The sequence below is a fragment of the Sceloporus occidentalis genome, unplaced genomic scaffold (genome assembly GCF_023333645.1).
Source record: "Sceloporus occidentalis isolate IW3139 unplaced genomic scaffold, rSceOcc1.0.p SCAF_1, whole genome shotgun sequence".
Lineage (NCBI taxonomy): Eukaryota > Metazoa > Chordata > Lepidosauria > Squamata > Phrynosomatidae > Sceloporus > Sceloporus occidentalis.
Genome location: NW_028316981.1, coordinates 151468427 through 151489300, shown reverse-complemented (window position 1 = coordinate 151489300; position 20874 = coordinate 151468427). Strand labels below are relative to the sequence as shown.

At 44.3% G+C, this 20874-nt stretch overlaps 2 protein-coding genes across 4 annotated transcripts in view; one reads left to right on the top strand and one right to left on the bottom strand.

The window, feature by feature from the left end:
• Nucleotides 1–1087: 1087 nt before the first annotated feature.
• Nucleotides 1088–11507, bottom strand: LOC149322426 (ORM1-like protein 2). Of its 2 annotated transcripts, none has more exons than XM_089477525.1 (4): nucleotides 11411–11507; nucleotides 5188–5362; nucleotides 4270–4421; nucleotides 1088–1900 (listed from the first exon to the last, which is right to left on the bottom strand). In XM_089477525.1, the coding sequence occupies exons 2-4, from the start codon at nucleotides 5359–5361 to the stop codon at nucleotides 1765–1767; spliced, it is 462 nt and encodes a 153-aa protein (XP_089333651.1). In that variant the 5' UTR covers nucleotide 5362; nucleotides 11411–11507; the 3' UTR covers nucleotides 1088–1764. The 2 variants fall into 2 exon arrangements, with proteins under 2 accessions (XP_089333651.1, XP_089333656.1); XM_089477530.1 differs by lacking the exon at nucleotides 11411–11507 and adding an exon at nucleotides 7739–8558.
• A 220-nt stretch (nucleotides 11508–11727) lies between these two features.
• Nucleotides 11728–20874, top strand: part of SARNP (SAP domain containing ribonucleoprotein) — a 103144-nt gene continuing 93997 nt past the window's right edge. For both annotated transcript variants that reach the window (XM_089477515.1, XM_089477507.1), the window contains exons 1-3: nucleotides 11728–11802; nucleotides 16843–16942; nucleotides 20244–20290. In XM_089477515.1, the coding sequence (XP_089333641.1) occupies nucleotides 11758–11802; nucleotides 16843–16942; nucleotides 20244–20290 (192 nt within the window). In that variant the 5' untranslated portion in view covers nucleotides 11728–11757. The remainder of the gene's footprint in view (nucleotides 11803–16842; nucleotides 16943–20243; nucleotides 20291–20874) is intronic.

Here is a 20874-nt window from a genome sequence, read left to right as displayed (position 1 = left end):
AAACAGATTACAGTTAAAGATAAAAGCACTTAAAAAGCATGCAGGTAAAAAACATTTTTTTGTTTGTTTGTGGGTTTTCCATTTTCACAAGAGGCCTGCACCTATAACCCCAGTGAATGTGGAGGACCCACTGTATTCATAATTCTGTTTGTACAATGCAATTCAGAGAATCTCAATTTTGGGAGGAGAGAAATCAGGAAGTGCTCTCAAATAGAGTCCACCTGCCTTTTCCTTCTCCCAGAAGCTCAAAGCAGTCAGATCTTTGTGGTCTGAATTGCCTCCCTTCTCCGCACATGTGAATCACTAAGAAGGTGTCAGCCCTGGTCCACATCAAGGTGACTCACTTAACTGAATAATCATATCAAAGACCACAGCATCTCTATCACCAGGTGAGTTTGACAGCTGTACTGCATCAAACCTCAAGCAGTTCCTTAAATCATTTTGACAATGGTGTAGTTATCAAATAACTTGAAGTCTATGATGGTCAGTTGGTATGAGAATATAGTGGCATCTGCAACAAAGGAGGCAGGAGGATTTTAGCATTTTGTCTGTTCTTTCTACTATGTAAAGGTACTGAACTTCTATCACTGGAGTTCCCTTCATAGCACCTCCAACAACACTCACTAAGTTCCCCTGCATTTTTCTATCAAAAATGCATACACAATGATTCAGAAAGAAAGATGTGATTGTGTAAGGGAAAGGAGCTGATTTATGATCTGGAGAGAGAAAAAATAGTTCTTGTGGGGTGTATAAATGTGGAGTCAAAGAACTGGGTTTATGTCCATATCTCAGACTCTACACATGCTTTACATTCCAGTTTATGTTCATGTTTTTAGCTTCAGAACTTTCATCTTCTGTGAACTGTTTGTTTCTTGATATCCACATTACCCCAGTCACTATTTTGCAAATGGGTAACTTCACACAACCCACCTTGTGGTATCTATTTTGTTTTGGCATACAAGCCACTTCAGTTTGCTCCCTAGCAGCCATTACAGATATAGAAGACAAGGAAGAGAAAGAGGGCAGGGAAGAACCTAGATGGGCAAAGATATAGTAGACAGAAATTACTGAAGATTGAAACAATGCATAGCAAGGACAAAAGCTTTATTTTAATTTATATCTTCCATTACTAACCATAGTCTTACATTTTTTCCTTTATAATCATAAAGGCTATATAAAAATAAAGAAAAATAAAAATACAGTGAAGCAAAAGTCTATACAGGATTCCTACTTTTCCAGTAGGAAGAAAGTTATACATATATGATATATTTTACAAAATGAAAATTTTAGGAGCATGGTGGACATAGATAATTTGAACCGCTTAGAAACATCACAGTCTAACAATTTACTTTCACAAAAGTGCTTCAGAAGTGTATTCACTCCCCAAGACACACAAGCTTGCTTTGACTCGGAATGTCTAAAAATCAAAAGAAACCTTTACACAAAATGGCTTCGTCCCACAATGTCACCAATTACAAACAACTGGAGCAGAAATCTTGCGAGAGAAACAATCCACCTGAGGGCTTAATTATTTTTTCATTCCCTTGGAAGAGGCAACAGCACAGGTGCAGATTATCCACAAGGAGAATGGCTTATATCGCCTTTTACAAAATAAATAGTTCAGCACAGATCCGTTCTTGTGGTCCACTAAAGCCGTCTCTGCCCCAGTGTTATGCATAGTTCAGTATAACATCTCAAAGAGTGATCTGAGCTTTGCCACTTGGATCTTTGGAATAAGCAGCAGTGGAAGAATCAATGGTTGCTTCAGTATTTGTTGATACCAAATATACGGACACCATGGAACAGGGGCAGTTTGGGCAAAAGGACACTCAGCAAGGAGGCTGTGTTGATTATGAAGTGCACAGGGTCATACTTTGTATAAAAGCTGGTCAAGATGTAGCTGATGGGGGAATATATTGTGTTAGTTATACATAAGTACAGTCTTTTCAATTTGTATACATCAATCTTTTGTCATCATGCAGTGTTCTCCAGTCAAGAATATGCTAAATAAAACGTAATGTTTCATCTTATTTTTCATTTCAGGTTGGAGGGAAAAAACTGGCATTTAACAAATGTTCCATTTACTTCTCATATAGGGCAATTAGCAGTTGGGAGCAGGGAAAACGGATGACTATAGTTTTTTGTGGGTTTTTCAGGCTATGTGGCCATGTTCTAGAAGAGTTTCTTCCTGACGTTTTGCCAGCCACAGATGCTGGCGAAACATCAGGAATAAACTCTTATAGAACATGGCCACATAGCCCAAAAAACTCTGGATGCCTTAGATTTCACAAAACAGATTACTGTTACAGTGATGTACATGAATGGAAAGTGTGTTAATATTAATTATATCAATCTTTAATTAAAAAAATTAAAAAGAGGAAAACTGTATAGCTGGTAGGACTGTCTCTATAACATACAAGCTTGAATGAAAATATCTACATCTCCTTTTCAGTGGAGTGGTTTTCCTAGAGACATGGCTAGAACTGATTAGGAGATATTAATGTATTTTGTCTAGTGAGTCCATGTGTCCCTAATTACTTCTTGCTTTAGGTGTTGTTATGGTTCTAGACTCCTTATAGTTATTATTTTCCTGTGTTTCAAAAAAGGAAAGTTTCTGGGGGGAGACTACTTTGGTTTAATGCAAAAAGCTATGGTTGGAACTACTGTATACTCACAGCAATGAAATTCATAAATCAGTCCCTCTCCATTACCAACTAAAAACATGGGCACATTAGTGGACTTACTTCCTAGAATGGGAGAGCACAGTATTTAGCACCGGGAACTTAAGCCCATTTCTGAATGTGTCACAGGATTTCCTTTTTGAGAAGTTCACATGAATAGGAAAAACATTTAAAGTTAGAAAGAGACAGAAGAAACAAGACGGTGGGAATCTTTACATGTAAGGTGTCATCCTATCTTCAGGCTACACCATTTAATATATTTTGCACACCCAGGACTAAAACCAGTAAACACAATGAGATTTCCTTCTGCCAAATATGCATCAGATGATGTAAATCAAATAAGACTGTACTACAAATCTTGTTCATAGATACTGACACTACCAAAGCCTGTGTTTCATTTTAGCTCTTGTACAGCACTTGTGATCACTATATGTGAAATTTATGAAATTAAACTGTGTTTACTTGGAGTGGAAGTTGATATACACCAACAATCCATCAATGTGTTTTTGATTAGGAGGGAAGGGTTGATCTGTAGCCCTTAAGTTTTTTTTGGAAGGAGAAAATAGCTCCAACCAGAATCTTTTGCTTTATACCATCTGTTTCCCTCTTTGGGGAACAGTTATGAGATTAGTTTTGCACAAAGGCCAAGGTAGCCTTTGTAAATATATAGGAGATATCTACGGGATAGCCTCCTCCTGTATAATCCTCCCCATACATGCAGGTCCTCTGGGAGACTTGCCTCAATCAGTCAGGACTAAACTGGCAACTGTCACCTTTTCACTGGCTATCCCTAGGCTGTGGAATGACCTACCAGGAGAGATTCAACAGCTGAATACGCTGACTGAATTTAAAACAGTATTAAAGGCATACAGTGTCTCTTCCAGCAAGCCTACCCACTCAATTTTAAACTATGAATTTTAAATTGTGATATTTTTAATTTTATGTTGGATGATTTTAATATGTCCTATATTTATGTGTTTTAACAATATGTTAAAATGTTTTTATGTGTTTTAATCTATGTTGTACTCTGTCTCAAGCCTTGGAGAGAGGCAGGCAAGAAATTAAATTTATTATTATCATCATCATCACGCCATCAAAATGTCAGCCTTCTTGTATCTCATTCATTGACTGATCAACTGCATACCCACAGTTCTATGGCTAAACTGATGGCTAGGGAAAAAAAGGTTCAACAAGGAAATATGCAGGTTCACATACAAGAACAAAAGGTGACTTAGGTCCAAAACACATTGCAGAATAATCTGGTTTGAGATCACTTTAACTCCACTAGCTCAATGCTAGGGAGTCCTGGGAATGTAATTTTTTGAGACATGTAGCCCTCTCTGTCAGAGAGCTCTGGTGCCACAATAAACTACAAATCCCAGGATTCCCTAGCACTGAGCCAAGGAAGTTAAAGTGGTCTCAAACTGATTATTTCTACAGTGTGTTTTGTACCATAGTAAGTGAGCTCTGAACACCAGGTGTTAAAAATGTGACACATGCTGCAAAGTAGTCAACTGAATGTAACCAAAACACAAGTGAATGTAATCAAAACCCAGCACTACAGTAGTAAGCAGTTTCTGGCACTTACAGGACAATTGGTGAGATGCTTAGGAACTTGCGTGAGGATGTCCATTGTGTACCATAATCAATCTGTTCCCAGTGTGTGAGGAGGCGATCCTTGCCCTGGTCAGGCGTTTCAAAGGGGGTCCCTTTTACTGTGTGCAGGAGCCAATACATTGCCTGAGAGAGATAACTGATTATGGTCTTCCTTTCTTTTTGTCAGTGTAAAAAGCCAGCAATACTGGCTTTTTGCAGTGTTAAGGTTAAATGGCAGAGTTAAGGAATATTTGAGCATTTAACAAGAAATAGCAAACAAGCCTATGTGGTAAAAAAAATCCTTAAATTTAGTACTCTACACCAATACTCTATACCCAGGACAGTCCTCAAGAATTCTCCTCTTTGAAAAAATAAAAATACTATCTCTCAGAATAAACTCCACTGAAATAATGCTCTAAAAGAGGAATGGGAATAGTGTGGTCCTTAGAAAGTGGCCCACATGCCCCCCCCCCATACCCTGGGAATATTTTTCTCTACTCCCAAAAAATTATTTTCATCTGAAACAAAAAATTGTCTAGAAAGCATGATTTTGATCTTAGCACCCCACAGGAGATAAATGTGAAAACTGACCACAGTACTGCTTCCAGTTTTTAAGAATGACCATGATGCAGCCCAAGCTGGTTGCTCCAACTCTTTGCACATGCCCACTACTACCATTAATTCACAGATGACAAAAAAGTTTGAAAAGAAGCTCATGAATACTGTATATACTCATGTATAAGCCTAGAAATTTTCATCAAAAAACTGACCCCAAAAAACATTCAACTTATCCATGGGTCATATTAAAATCCTTAATTTTGGCCCCAAAACCTGCCCTCGAATTACACATGAGGTCAACTTATAGTAGAGTATATAAGGTAGATCAGACAGAAGAAGAGTGTAGACATACCAGGTTATGGATAACATTAGTCAGAGTCCAGACTACAGGGACGCTAAAGAAGGGGATGCTGAGAAGGATGATGTGAAGGACGGCCACTGAGATACTATAGGCCAGCCATATGCCTCGGCTGTTCATCACTCGTGTGTTAGGATTCACTTCACTATGAGCTACCCCAACATTCATACTGGAAGGAAAACACATAATGGATACATGGTTAAGTTACGCATCAGAAATTATGAAACTTTCACAAACTTAAAACCTTTTTTGGTCTATCCAAACTCCCCTTTGGTTTCAAACTCTAAACCTTAGCTTCTCAGAACCTCCTGAACTTTAGTCCCAAAAAGCCAGAGCCAAAGCATGTACAGTTCCAAGATCACAAATGAATGAAAGGATTTCTGCTGCTCTAATAATTATATTGTCCAAATCAATTTAATGTTCATTGACAAAGAACTCCCCCTTCTCAGATCCTCTTCACACAAGGAAAACATCTTCAACTCCTGTTCAAGAGGGTTGAAGCAATGCAGACTTACACACCAATAAGATTTCACTTGGATAAGTGTTGCTCATTGCCCAGGACCGAGTACTAGACAAGGAATGGTGGGAGGGTGAAATAATTGTTCCCGGCAGGTTGCTAACTGCAAATTCAGTAATGATTCAGAAAGCAGAGCAGCTTTCTATGAAAGGACTGCCTTCTAGTTTAACCAACTGGCATAGATTATTTGGATATTAATCATTTGTAGCCTGAGCAGCTCCTACTAGAGAAACCATGGCTCATTTTAGTGCCATGATGAAAGAAAGGAATTATTCCCAAATCAAGGCTACAGCCCATGGGAATGACCAAAATGAGATTTGGCAGTCAATTCAATATATTGTATTATCTATCTTACAGGCATCTTCTTACAGACTTCATTGCTCTCATTTCCCTGCTTGTAGTACAGTGTAGTTTGGATTTTGTGATTCAAGGGCTGCATTGGTAGACGTGGGTGACTTTGACAGGATGCCACATGTGATTATTCTACAGGAACATCTATGTTTCAGTCATTATAAAGGTACAGCAGTGTCTCTTGAAACACACTGCATGAATATATCTCAGAGTAGATATCTGACCCTACTGTGCATCTTGACTCCCTTGCTTAAAGAAACCTTTCTGGTTCACCATCCCCGAATACCACCTATGAGCGAAAGAAGAAAAAGCTGAGTACACAGCTTGTGAGTTTCTGCCAGCTACTACAAAGCAAAAAACCATAATCAGACTGAGACAGTGCCTGCTCAGGAGAGAAAAAGGGCAATTATGGCTTTATACTGTAGAGCAGCAGTGAGCAATTGTGAATTTGCAGCTCCTTCTGGCCTACAATTACCATCACCTTTAGCTAGCACAACCAATAGTGAGAGATCATGGGAGCTGCAGGTCAGAAACATCTGGAGGGCCACATTTCTGCAGAATGAAACAGGAGCAAGAATCTTCTGTTTCAGCCAGCCAAAGAAATGCCTTTATTCAGCAGGAAAGATGAGTAGTGCTTTCCAGAAGGTCCCAAATTTAGCCTCTCCATGGCTGCTGCCACATTGCGGAATTTATGTAGTTTGGCACTCCTTAGCTGTCATAATTCCATCCTATGAAATCCTGGAATATGTAGCACCAGAGCTCTCTGACAAGGAAGGCTAAATATCTCACAAATCTACATATCCCAAATTCCATACCATTGAACCATGCCAGTCAAAGTGGTGTCAAACTGCATTAATTTTGCCGTGTGGCAGCAGCCCAATTAAGGCTAGGCAATCCTAGTCTGTATTCCAGTGAGCCAGCAAGAGCCCTTGAATGTTACTCAACTGTTATATGCCACCAATGAAATGGTGGAATCATGAAATGTTCTATATTTGTCATTATCGAAAGGGATCTTGCAGCACCCTTGAGACTAACTGAAAGATATAAGTTGATAGCATGAGCTTTCATAGACTTTAGCCTACTTTCTTAGATACATGTGGTGGAGCAGAAAGGAAAATGGGAGGAAGATGGGAAAGGAAGTTTGGAAAGAGAAACAGCAGAATTTGAGTGTATCAACAAACCCCAATCTACCAACAGTGGGTTGAACAGAGACAATGGTTTCTACACACACTATAATACTAGCTAATCCCCAGCCTAATGGAGGGATCTCTTGGACAATTCATCACAGCTTCTTTTTGGTACCCATACTACATCCCAATATTAATTTACATGTTTATCTAACCTTGGCTTTAGGTAATATCCTTGCCCAACAACTATAGCTAAAACTGAACTTGTCACCTCATCTCCTCACCCACAAAGTATTTACATTGCTATGGACATTCCCACACAAAGACTGCTATAAAAGTCATAGAGTTGGAAGAGACTACTAGGACCATCCAGTCCAACCCCTGACATGCAGGAACTCACAATCAAAGCACCCCCCACAGATGGCCATCCAGCCTGTTTAAAAACCTCCAAAGAAGGAGACTCCACCAGTCTCCAAGGGAGTGTATTCCACTGTCGAATGGCTCGTACTATCAAGAAGTTTCTCGTAATGTTTAGGTGGAATCTCTTTACCTTTAGCTTGCATCCATTGTTCTGGGTCCTGTTCTCTGAAGCAGCAAAAAACAAGCTTGCTCCCTCCTCAACATGACACCCCTTCAAATACTTAACCAGGGCTACCATATTATTTCTTAACCTTCTCTTCCCCAGGCTAAACATACCCAGATCCCTAAGTCTCTCCTCACAGGACATGGTTTCCAGACCCTTCACCATTTTAGTCGCCCTCCTCTAGATACGCTCCAGCTTGTCAACATCTTTTTTGAATTGTGGTGCCCAGAACTGGACACAGTATTCCATGTGAGGCCTAACCAAAGCAAAATAGAGTGGCACTATTACTTCCCTCAGTCTAGACACTATACTTCTACTGATGCAGCCTAGAATCACATTGGCCTTTTTATTTACCACATCACACTGTTGACTCATGTTGAACTTGTGGTCTGCTAGGACTACTAGATCCATTTCACATGTAGTCTTGTTAAGCCAGGTGTCACCCATCCTATATCTGTGCATTTCAGTGCAGTATCTTAAATTTCTCCCTGCTGAAGTTCGTTTTGTTACTTCTGGCCCAGCTTTCTAATCTATTAAGGTCATTCTGAATTTTGATCTTGTCCTCTGGGGTATTAGCTACTCCTCCTAATTTGGTGTCATCTGCAAATTTGATAAGTAGGCCTCCAATTCTGTCATCCAGGTCATTGTTGAATAGCACTGGACCCAGGACAGAACCCTGTGGCACCCCACTGGTCACTTCCCTCCAAGATGAAAAGGAGCCACTACTGAGCAATGTCTAGCCCACATTTTACTAGCAGGTTTGCAAGAATAAAGAGGAGGTCTGCCCACTTCACTACATGCATCTGAGAAAGTAGGCTCAAGTCTACAAAAACTCAGGCTACCAGCTTCTTTCTTCCAGTTAGTCTCAAAGATTTTCCAGACTAACATTATTATTATTATTATTATTATTATTATTATTAACTTTTATTTATAAAGCGCTGTAAATTTACACAGCGCTGTACATACAATCTTTTAGTTAGACGGTTCCCTGCCCTCAGGCTTACAATCTAAGAAGACACGACACAAAAGGAGAAGGGAGTGGTGGTGGGGAATGGGATCAGGTCCAGCAGTTCTCCACCTCCGAGGCCTGGACCAAGGCAGATGGACTGGAGGAAGTGCTTGGCTTCTTAATTAATGGTTGAAAGGAGGCTTCCTGGGTCAGAGAGGGGCTAGCCTCTGGGAATGCTTCTCTAAACAATATAGTCTTTAATTCAGTTTTGAAACTGGGTAGAGAAGTGATGAGGTGTGCATGTGGGGGAAGAAGGTTCCAGGAGTAAGGGGCCACAACTAACATGGCTATGTCTTTATATTTACCATGTTACCCTTCCCTCTCATGCCTCATATGGCAACTAGGAGTGGTTGTGTACATCTACACTGTAGAAATAATGTGATGTTGAAGGCTTTCACGGCTGGCATCCATAATTTTTTTGTGGGTTTTTCGAGCTATGTGGCCATGTTCTGGAAGAGTTTATTTCTGACATTTCACTAGCAGTTGTGACTGGCATCTTCAGAGAATGCTGGCATGGAAGTGAGTAGAGTATAAATACTGTGTGACCTTTGGTAGAGAGGAAGCAATTTACATGTTAATCTGTGTGTTAGCCTGTTGTTGAATGGCAAGGCCTCAGGGTGTCTATTTAATTAGTGATCCACTGTCTGCTGGGAAATCCCCCTGACGCTGGGTGGTTTTCATTTGCATGTACTGGATCTTGATTTTGGTGTTTTTCAGGACTAGTAGCCAAACTTTGTTTACTTTAAGGGTTTCTTCTTTCCTGTTGAAGTTGTCCAGGTGTTTATGGATTTCAATGGCTTCCCTGTGCATCCTGACATGGTCCAGAATTTCAGTGTTTTCAAACAGTCTTTTATGCCCAGGATGGTTTGTGGCATGTTCTGCTACTGCTGACTTTTCTGGCTGACCCAGTCTGCAGTGTCTCTCATGTTCCTTGATTCGTGTTTGGACATTGCGTTTGGTGGTCCCTATGTAGACTTGTCCGCAGCTGCATGGTATGCAGTAAACTCCTGCGGCTGTGAGAGGTCTCTCTGGTCCTTAGCTGAGCGAAGCATTTGCTGGATTTTCTTAGTTGGTTTGTAAACCATTTGAAGGTTGTGCTTCCTCACCACTTTGCCTATTCTGTCTGTGACTCCTTTGATGTATGGTAAAAGTACCTTCCCTTTTGGTGGCTGCTTGGCTTCATTTCTGTGGGTTTTCCTGGGTCTGGCAGCCCTTCTGATGTCTGAGCTGGAATAACCATTAGCCTGTAGAGCCCGGTCCAGGTGCTTCAGTTCATCTTCCAAGAAGTGGGGTTCACAGATGCATTTTGCCCGGTCTACCAGTGTTTTGATTATGCTTCTTTTTTGTCCTGGGTGATGGTTGGAGTTCATGTGCAGGTATCTGTCTGAATGTGTGGGTTTTCAGTATACTGTGTGACCCAAAAGTTGGTTTGGTTTGTGGATGACTAGGACATCCCAAAATGGCAGTGTTCCTTCCTTTTCTTTTTCCATTGTGAATTGGATGTTTTGGTGGATGTTGTTCAGGTTGTTCTAAAACACAGCCCGGTCTTCTTCTCCATGGCTCCAGATGGTGAAAGTGTCATCCACGTATCGGAAACATGTTGTGGGCTTTTTTGGTGCTGTTTCCAGGGCTTCCTGATCCCAGGGTTTGACACTGCTTCAACTGCCATTGCTCCATGCTACAGAATCCTGGGATCTGTTGTTTTATGTGGCAGGGAAGGCTTAAAAGGCCTTGTAAAACTCACTACTTGAGATGTTGTGCTGGAGTGTGTGTGTTGCGGATACTGTGGGTGGCCAAAAAGACAAACAACCGGGTCCTTAAACAGATCAAGCTGGAATTCTCCCTGGAAGCCGGGATGATGAAATTGAGGCTATGGTACTTTGGCCACATCATGAAGATACATGACTCACTAGAAATCACAATGAAGCTGGGAAAGGTGGTATGCAGTAAAAAGAGAGGAAGACCACATGCCAGATGGTTAGGCTCAATGAGGGGGCCAGGGGACTGAATCTGCAGGGCCAGAGCAGCGGAGGACAGGGGCTTGGAGAGAGGGGCCTCAGGCACAGCGTGGCCATGAGGTCCTAACTGCAAAGGCACTGCAAACATGCAGGGCGTCCAAGAAAAACATATGGGATGTGAGCAGAAAAGAGCTAAAGACACCCATATCAATGTAAATTCTTGCCCTCAGTCATGCTCAAAATGGAGGGCATGACCAAATGAAAGCTACAAGCCACTCCTATGAATATGACCTCCTGCTTCTGGGTCATGCTTTAAAGGGGAAGGAATTCAAGGGAAAGGGGGGGGGCACGGCCAAAGTAAAGATGAAAACAGGAAAGTCCCTGCTTCTCGGTGATGCTGAAAACGGAGGACGTTTTAAAACCCCTCCCGGACAGAAGGCTGAAATGGAGGGCATGCCCTGGAAAAGGAGGACGGCTGCTCCCCCGAAGGGCGGCTAAGAGCCCAACTAGGAACCCGGGCAGGCACTGCACAAGATGGAGGGGCAACAGCACTTAAAGCGCTATCAAACCGCATCACTCCTGCAGTGTGGATGCACCCTGGGATTTAGGCAGAGGGCTACTGGGCGCCCCCTCCTTCCTCCTCCTCCCCGCTCCCCCCAAGCCTCGCCCTACCTGGCGGCTTCCGCGGCGCCTACGCTTCCTTGCCAAACAGACCCAGAGAGGCTGAGGGGCGGCTGCTGCTGCTGCTGCTGCTGCTGCTTCCCGGAAGACCACCGGCCCCGCCCACCCCCTCCGGCGCCTCAGCCAATGGCCGCCCGGCATCGCCTGCTCCCTTGCTCCCCATTGGCCCTTTCCGTCGACGGCTCGTCGGCGCTCAGCGCGAGGAGCCAATGAGGAGGAGGGATGTTGGGAGGCCTGAAGTCGGAGCGGGACCGCGGCCGGTGATTGGTTGGAATGCGGAGGCAGGCGCGCGCGCACGCGCGGAGGGCCTGCGGAGACCAGAGGGAGGCGAAGAGAAAATGGCGGCGGCGGCCGCGGAGACGGTGGAGCTGCACAAGTTGAAGGTACGGAGGCCGCTTGGCGTTCTTTTTCTTTTTCTCTTGGGCGCCCTCCATTTTGCGGCGCCTCTGCGCTCGGCCTCCCCTCCAGTCCTCGTCCCCGGCGAGGGTTTGTGCCTCCTCCTCCTCCTCCTCCTCTGCCGCGAGGGCGGGAAAGCCAGGGCCGGCGTCGTCGTCGTCGTCGTCCTCCGCTTCCCCGGCGCGGCCTTTCCTTGTCCCTGCCGCCTCAGCTCCCGCGCGGGCTTACTCTCATTGGCGCGTCACTCCCGAGGGCTACGCACGGCCGAGTGGCTGGAGAGCAGGGCTGGAATGCACTGGGCGAGTCACGCTCTCTCGGCCTCAGGGGAGGCACGGCAAGCCCTCTCCCTCTGGACGGAGTCTTGCCCAGGAAGCCCCGGATAGAGGAGCTGGGGGAGGAGGCACAGGCGCCAAACAGCAGCGCCCCGAGGCTGTGCTTCTTAAGAGTCACGCACGCTGCCTCTCTCGTGTCGCCTTCTGTACGATGCAGATGCGGTGAAATACCGCAGGTTTGGCCTGCGAGGTTTCTGCTTCTAAGGCCAAAGTCACAAGGACTTTGCGAGACAAGGACTGCTTCTGTGTGTTGCTCATGTCTTGCAAACTGCAAATAAACATAAGCTAGCTTGGTCTATTGTTAGAGGGAGGGGACAGGTGTCTGTATCACTTTGGTGACTTGTTATTGTTGTGTGCCTTCAGGCCATTTCCAGTTTATGACAACCCTAAGGCAAACGTATCATAGGGCTTTCTTGGCAAGGTTTGGTCAGAGGGGGTTTGTCATTGCCATCCTCAGAGGTTGAGAGAGTGTGACTTGCCCAAGGTCACCCGCTGGATTTCCATGGCCAAGCCATGATCCGAACTCTGGTTTCCAAAGTCATAGTCCAACACTCAAACCACTGCACCACATTGGCTCTCCATAGCTCTAAAATACAGGTGCCAGTGATAGCAAATCAGTATGGACACCTAGGGACCTACTGCAGCCACCTGCAACGTTTGTGGGATGTTTGTCTTCTTGCCTAGGGATTTGGGGAACTTCACCTGCACTAGTTGCAAGTTGGTAGCCCTCTTAGAAGAGAAAGTACAGCAGCTGGAGTCCCAGGTAGCTACACTTCAGCGTCATAGGGAGCAAGAGGCTTTCCTGACCTGAACGGACCAGACAGTCTTGGATGGGAAACGCACAGAGAAAGTTGCTGGGGAGGAGGAGGTCACTTCACACACAACAGAAGTAGATAGTTGGAGGAGTGTTACACACAGAAGTAGGGAAACCAAGGAACATTCTGTGAGCTTGCATCTCTCACTACTATGAAGGATGATGAGGAACAGCAGCAGGGACAGACTTCAGAGACAGAGCAGGGGACCCAGAGAGCTCCACCAAAGGGAACAGCCACTGCTAAGCCTTGGAGGAGACGTGTGGTGGTCGTGGGGGACTCTTTGATGAGAGGCACTGAACCAGTGGTTTGTGGGCCTGACAAGATGTCTCGGGAGGTGTGCTGTCTCCCTGGAGCAAAGATCCGTGATGTGACGGAGAGGCTGACAAGACTTGTCAAGCCTACTGACCATTACCCCTTGCTTTTGATTCATGTGGGAACCAATGATACTGCAAGGCACAGCCTTTAGAATATCATAAGGGATTATGAGGCTTTGGGTAGGAAGATGAAAGAGATGGATGCACAGGTTGTCATCTCATCTTTTCTCCCAGTTGAAGGGCATGGTCCAGGAAGGGAGAAGAAAATAGCGGATGTAAATAACTGGCTCAGTAGATGGTGCCGCCAAGAACGGTTTGGATTCTTGGACCATGGGCTGCGGTTCCATGAGGAGGGACTTCTGGCAAAGGATGGGTTGCATCTCACACCAGTTGGCAAAAACGTTTTTGTTAATAATCTCAAAAATTTGATCAGGAGGGCTTTAAACTGAGTTATGTGGGGGAGGGAGACAGTATTCTGGAAGGCAAAGGGCTGGAGAAAATAGTCAAACTGACACAGGCAAACAGTGCAAGGACCCAAAGTGGGAGGCAAAAGAACTTGCACAGGCAGCAAGTAAAGGGGACCCATGGTCTTAGATGTCTCTACACTAATGCACAGAGCATGGGGAATAAGCAAGATGAACTTCATCTCCTAGCACAACAAAGCAAATATGATATAATAGTGAGATGTGTCTCACGATTGGAATGTAGAAATAGAGGGGTATAACCTTTTCAAGAGAAACAGGCCAAACAGGAAAGGAGGAGGAATAGCCTTATATGTCAGGGACATTTACACCAGTGAAGAGATCCAGGACATCAATCCTGGAAGCCAGGTGGAGAGCATCTGGATAAAAATTAAAGGGGAGGGAAACAACAGGGATGTTATTGTGGTAGTCTACTAGAGACCCCCAAGTCAGACTGAGGAATTGGATGATGTCTTTCTAGAACAGATGACCACACATTCAGAAAAGAGAGATGTAGTAGTGATGGGCGACTTCAACTATTTGCTGGAAGTCAAACTCAGCCAAATCCTCAAGATCTAGCAAATTCCTCACTTGCCTGGGAGACAATTTCATTGTCCAAAAGGTGGAAGAGGCAACAAGGGGATCAGCTATTTTGGATCTGATCCTAACCAACAGGGATGACCTAGTTAATGGAGTGCAAGTGGTAGGATCCTTAGGTGGGATTGATCATGCACTCCTGTAGTTTGTTATACAATGGAAAGGAGAAGCCAGGCATAGTCAGACACACATTCTAGACTTTAGGAGAGCAGATTTTAATAAACTTAAAGAAATACTGGGGGTGATCCCATGGTCAGGTATACTTAAGTAGAAAGGAGTTCAGGACAGATGGGACTTTATCAAAAGGGAGATACTGAAGGCACAATTTCAAACAGTTCCATTGAGAAAGAAAGATGGGAGGTGTCTCAAGAAACCAGGATGGATAACAAAGGAACTTTCAACTGAGCTAAGTTTTAAACGGGACATATATAAGAAATGGAAAAAATGGGGAAATCACGAAAAAGGAATTCAAACAAATAGTGAGCCTGTGTAGGGGTAAAGTCAGAAAAGCCAAGGCACAGAATGAACTCAGGCTTGCTAGAGAGGTTAAGAACAACAAAAAGGGCTTTTCTGGATATGTCAACAGCAAAAGGAGGAAGAAGGCCACTGCATGCAGAAGATGGCAAAATGCTAACAGGGGACAGTGAAAAGGCAGAATTACTCCTTTTTTGCTTCAGTCTTCTCAGAAAAGGCAAAGGGTGCTCAACCTGAGGAAAATGGAGCAGAGGACAAAATTGGGGAATTTCAGCACAGAATATGTAAAGAGATAGTACAGGAATATCTGGTTAATCTAAACGAATATAAATCTCCAGGACCAGATGAACTACATCCAAGGGTATTAAAAGAATTGGCAAATATAATATTGGAACCATTGGTAATAATCTTTGAAAACTTCTGGAGAACAGGAGAAGTCCCAGCAGACTGGAGGAGGGCAAACGTTGTCCCCATCTTCAAAAAAGGAAAAAAGAGGATCCCAACAATTATCGTCCAGTTAGTCTGACATCAATACCAGGAAAGATTCTGGAGCAGATCATTAAAAAGAGAGTCTGTGAACATCTAGAAAGCAATTCCATAATCACAAAAAGTCAACACGGGTTTCAGAGAAAGAAGTCATGCCAGACAAACCTGATCTCTTTTTTTTTTGATAAAATTACTAGCTTGTTAGATGGAGGGAATACTGTGGATATAGTGTATCTTGATTTCAGTAAGGCCTTTGACAAAGTTCCCCATGATATTCTTGCAAACAAGCTTGTAGAATGTGGGCTAGATAAGGTAACTGTTACATGGATTTATAACTGGTTGACCGGCCAAACCCAAAGGGTGCTCAACAATGGCTCCTTTTCATCCTGGAGAGAAGTGACCAGTGGGGTCCCACAGGGGTCTGTCCTGGGCCCAGTGCTATTCAACATCTTTATCAATGACTTGGATGACAGAATTGGGGGCATACTTATCAAATTTGCAGATGACACGAAATTAGGAGGAATAGCTAATACTCCAGAGGACAGGATCAAAATTCAAAATGACCTGAATAGATTAGAATGCTGGGCCAAAGCTAACAAAATGAAATTTAACACAAAGAAATGTAAGGTACTGCACTTAGGGCGGAAAAATTAAACGCTCAGCTATAGGATGGGGGACACCTGGCTGAACGAGACTACATGTGAAAGGGATCTAGGAGTCCAAGTAGGCCACAAGTTGAACATGAGTCAACAGTGTGATGCGGCAGCTAACAAGGCCAATATGATTTTAGGCTGCATCAATAGAAGCATAGTGTTTAGATCAAGAGAAGTAATAGTGCCCTACCTGGAATATTGTGTCTAGTTCTGGGCACCACAATTTAAAAAGGATGTGGAGAAACTGGAACGTGTCCAAAGGAGGGCGGCCAAAATGGTGGAATCTGGAAACTATGCCCTAGGAGGAAAGACTTAGGGAGCTGGGGATGTTTAACATAGAGAAGAGAAGGTTAAGGGGTGATATAATAGCCCTGTTGAATACTTGAAGGGATGTCATATTGAGGAGGGAGCAAGTTTATTTCCTGCTGCTGCTGCAGAGACTAGGACCCCGAGCAATGGATGCAAGCTACAGGAAAAGAGATTCCACCTCAGCATTAGGAGGAACTTCCTGACAGTAAGGGCTGTTCGACAGTGGAGCAAATTCCCTCGGAGTGTAGTGGAACCTCCTTCCTTAGAGGTCTTTAAACAGAGGCTGGATGGCCAACTGTCAGGTATGCTTTGATTTAGATTTTCTGCATGGCAAAAGGGGGTTGGACTGGATGGCCCTTGCTGTCTCTTCCAATTCTATGATTCTAAATGTTTTATATATCTCATTGTGTTGTGAAAGAAACTTGAAAATAGAGTAACTGTTCACTAAATCATACAACATAGTGTAAAACACGAAGCTTACTTTGTTGCTACTGTTATTTGTTTACTGATCTTTGTTTATATTTCCCCTTTTGAAGTTATAGGAAGAAACATGCTTTATTAATACAAAATTGTTTATACCTTACAGCTTGCTGAGCTGAAGCAAGAATGTTTAGCCCGAGGACTGGAGGCAAAGGGAAATAAACAGGACCTGATCAACAGATTGCAGACTTATCTTGAGCAGCATGGTACGTTCCTCACTACACTGCCAAGATCCTTGCAGTGTAACTATGAGGCTATGCAGACTGCTCCCAAGGGGTGGTCTGCAGTCGCCTCTAGCTGTGCTGGATAGACGTGACACAATAGACGTGGCACTGTGGCTTTAAGGCACTCCTTTGTCACTACATAATGTAAATACAGTGCCAAAGGAGTGTCATGACATCATGTGGAGCAATGCCCGGCGTTACGCCACCATGGGATCAGAGTTGGGGCATGCGTTGTATGGATGCCACCCCTGACTCTGCCCCCAGGCAGGCTTTAATGGCCAGTCTGCACAGCCCCTATATTCAGCTGATGCTGCTTGTTAGGCTTGGAAGGGAGCCACTTTCCATCGAGTCCAATAGATCAATTTTGTAGTTGCCGTTTTCTGTAGCAGCAGTGTACCACCACTGTGGGGAAGGAGTATTCCTCTTACATATGATAGGATTCTGCACTAGTCACTGCTTCTTGATTGTATCCAGTACAGTGCTTTTAGTGGCAAGATAACATAGTATACTAATAGCTGGTTTATACACACATTTCAAACAGTACACTAAATGTTTTTCTGCTTTTAGGGACTGCTTTTATAATGGAACAGAATAGCAGTGTTTTGAATATGACTGTATACAGAGCATCAAACAGTGATTTGACATTGTTTGTATTTGTTTATTCTCTCACTCCCTCACTTCATTTAACACTAACCATATTACATGCAGTAAGCAAACTGATCTGTGCTTGCTGTCGAAAATAAAATTGGAAATGATGACTGCATGCTTAGGTGTAACAGCAGACTATAGTTTGAATTAAACAGCAAGTCATGCTGGGAATTAGAGCACATAGGAAAGGGAGAAAGCTCATTTATTTACGTGTAAGCTTTTGTAACTTTGACCATAAGATATACAGTTGTCCCTCCATATTTGCTAGGATTAGGGGAACAAGACCCCCGTGAATATGGAAAAACCGCAAATAACAAAAACACTGTTTTTACCTGAGAGGACACCTCTCTAGGAATGTCTAGGTCAGGGGTAGGCAACCTTTTTGAGCCAGGGGCCGGGTTGCCGCCCTCAGACAACTGGGGGACCGAAGCCGGGGGTGGAGCTTCCACCCTCCGGGGGTGGGGCCGTGTGCCGGGGGTGGAGCTTTCACCCTCCAGGGCGGAGCCACATGCCGGGGGTGGAGCTTCCACCAAAGCCCCGTGGGGAGGAGGAGGCCCTCTCCTCAGTCCCTTCCTTTGGCCAAAAGGGCCCCAAGGGGCCTTTTCGGCCAAAGGGGAGGGAGGCCGAAGGGAAGGGCTTGGGCACCCGTCCCAGGCCCTTCCTTTCAGCTCTTCCCTTCGGCCGAAAGGGCTCCAAGGGCCGTGGAGGAGCCCAGGAGGCGGCAGGCCGCTTCCGCGGGCCCCTTCTCAGCCCATGCAGCCCCAGGCCTCCCTCCGGAGGGAGAGGCCTGGGGCCGCAAGGGCTGTGGGGGAGCCCGTGGAGGTGGCAGGCCGCTTCTGCAGGCCCCTTTTCGGCCCATGCAGCCTGAAGCCTCCCCTGAGGGGAGAGGCCTGGGGCCGCAAGGGCCCTGGAGGTAGGGTTTCCATAAGTCAGGACCTCCAAACCGGGACAAATGTAGGACAACATTTTCAAATGTAAGACACATTTTTTAAAAAAATGGAGGACACACGAAAAAAATGTATGATTTTTAAAAAATGTTAATATAAATGCATGTTTCTTAGGCATGATCAAAATGGAGGACATTTGGGCATTATTTCTAGACAGATGGCAGAAATGTACTTCTCTTTCTGGCCACCCCCCCCCCCTCCCCCCATTCCAAACAGCACATTTGGGCATTGAACATGGCTTTACTTAACGTGGCCTCTTGCATGTTTCAGAGGCTTATTGCATAACCAAACTCTTTGGGTTTCACACTGAACATGGGTTCACATGGCTATGCATATTGAACATGTCAAGGTGGTTTCACCGTTCTTGCACCAAGTGTACTTCTCAGAAGCGTGTACTTGGTCAAGGGACTTTGGCTTTTCTTCACTGCGCATGAGTTTGTAAAAATCACAGCAATTTACATTGGCCTTGCCTCAGAGGCTTTCTGATATCAATATCACCATTAAAGAACCAAAAACACACAGAAAAGGCACTTTGGAAAGTCACACTCTCTCGGCTTAAGAAACAGTGCCTGCACGCTTCTCAAGCTGACTCATATCATCATCATCACCACCACCACCACCACACTATCACTGTCAAAACAAGGGAGACTTGTTAGCATTAAAAGCACCCAAAACACACTTTGGAAGGTGACACTCTCTCGGCTTCTGAAACAGTGCCTGCATGCCTCTCAAGCTGACTCATATCATCATCACACTATCATTGTCAAAGCAAAGGAGACTTGTTAGCACTTAAAGCATACAAAATAAAATTTAAAAAAAACCTTGAGGCCTCTGGCCACTCACCACCTCCTCCTTCTGCTCTCCCTCCTCCTCCTCCCCCTCCATCTCTTCCTCCTCCTCCTTCTTCTGCTCCCCCCTCCTCCTCTTTCTTCTTCTCCTCCCCCCTCCTCCATGCGCCACGCGGCCTGGGGGCGGGGCGGAGGAGGCAGAGGAGAAGGAGGTGGGTGGTGCAGGGCCGCGCGGGGAGGGCAGCGCAGGGCCGCGCGGGGAGGGCGGTGCAGGGCTTCCCCCTTTGCCTCCTATGCCCCAGGCCACGCGACCCTCCTCTTCCTCCTCCGCGCGGTGGAGGAGGAGGAGGGCAGCACGGTCAAGTGGTTGTGCGTCCCAGGAGGAGGCGGTGGAGGAGGCGGCGGCGGCAAGACTGGGCTGGGGCCGGTCCTGCCGCCTCTGCGGGCCGCCTCCGGCCCGTGGGCCAGGGGTTGCCGACCCCTGCTCCAGGTCCTCCAGTGCAACTCTGTGGTCAATGTCCAACATACACTGACCATAGAATGGCACTGGAGTAGCTACAAATGGTCTTTCAGTGCAACTTTTAGTTAAAGTTGACCACAGAGTTGCACTGGAGGATCTAGACAGTCCTAGAGAGAACATATTAATGAAATCCGTGAATAACAAATCAGCAAATATCAAAGCCGCAAATATGGAGGGAAGACTGTTTTTGCTACGTTGTACTAATATAATTTGTTTTGTCTTAAAATCGAGGTGGTCTAGATTATTTGAAAGTGCAGAATATAACAAAAGAGACGATTCCAAGTAGAATCCATATTTCCTAACAAGTGAGAGCTCAGTACACCAAGTACGTAAAGTGTATTTTAACATATAACTATTTCTGTTTTTCTTAATGGTTTTAGCTGAGGAGGAGGCCAATGAAGAAGATGTCCTGGGAGAAGAAACAGAGGTAAAATGTATTTTTATGTAAGATAGTTATTTAATCCTTTGGTTTATGTATTGATGTATTGTACTCCATCCTAATCTTGACTTATATTTGTTCTTTCTTTCCTCATAACAGAATGTACAATTGCAAAGCTCTTTATTGTTATTAGCACTATGTTTGAACTACTGAGCAGTTCTACACATTTACTAGAAATGTTGCATGTTGACTTCTTTGGAAAGTAGAGAGCCAGAAAAATATCCAACATTAGAATTATATAATACTAATGATTAAAAAAATATTTATTTGCATTATATGATAGGTGTTCTTGTGGAGATTCTTGTGTAAATAACTGGTCAACAAGCCATGAATCTCCAGTAACACATGTGCTACTATTCATTGCTATTATGAACTACAACTTGTTGGAGCTAAATTGGCTATATGATAGTATTTTATGCACTTAAATGGGAATAAATTCTGTTGAACTCACTGATATACATGTCTTAGTAGATGTCTATAAAATTGTGCTGCAATAGGCATTTGTTTGTTCCATAATGAGTGAGCAGGACTGGAATTTTCAGCTGATTGTTCTTCATATAGATAATATGATA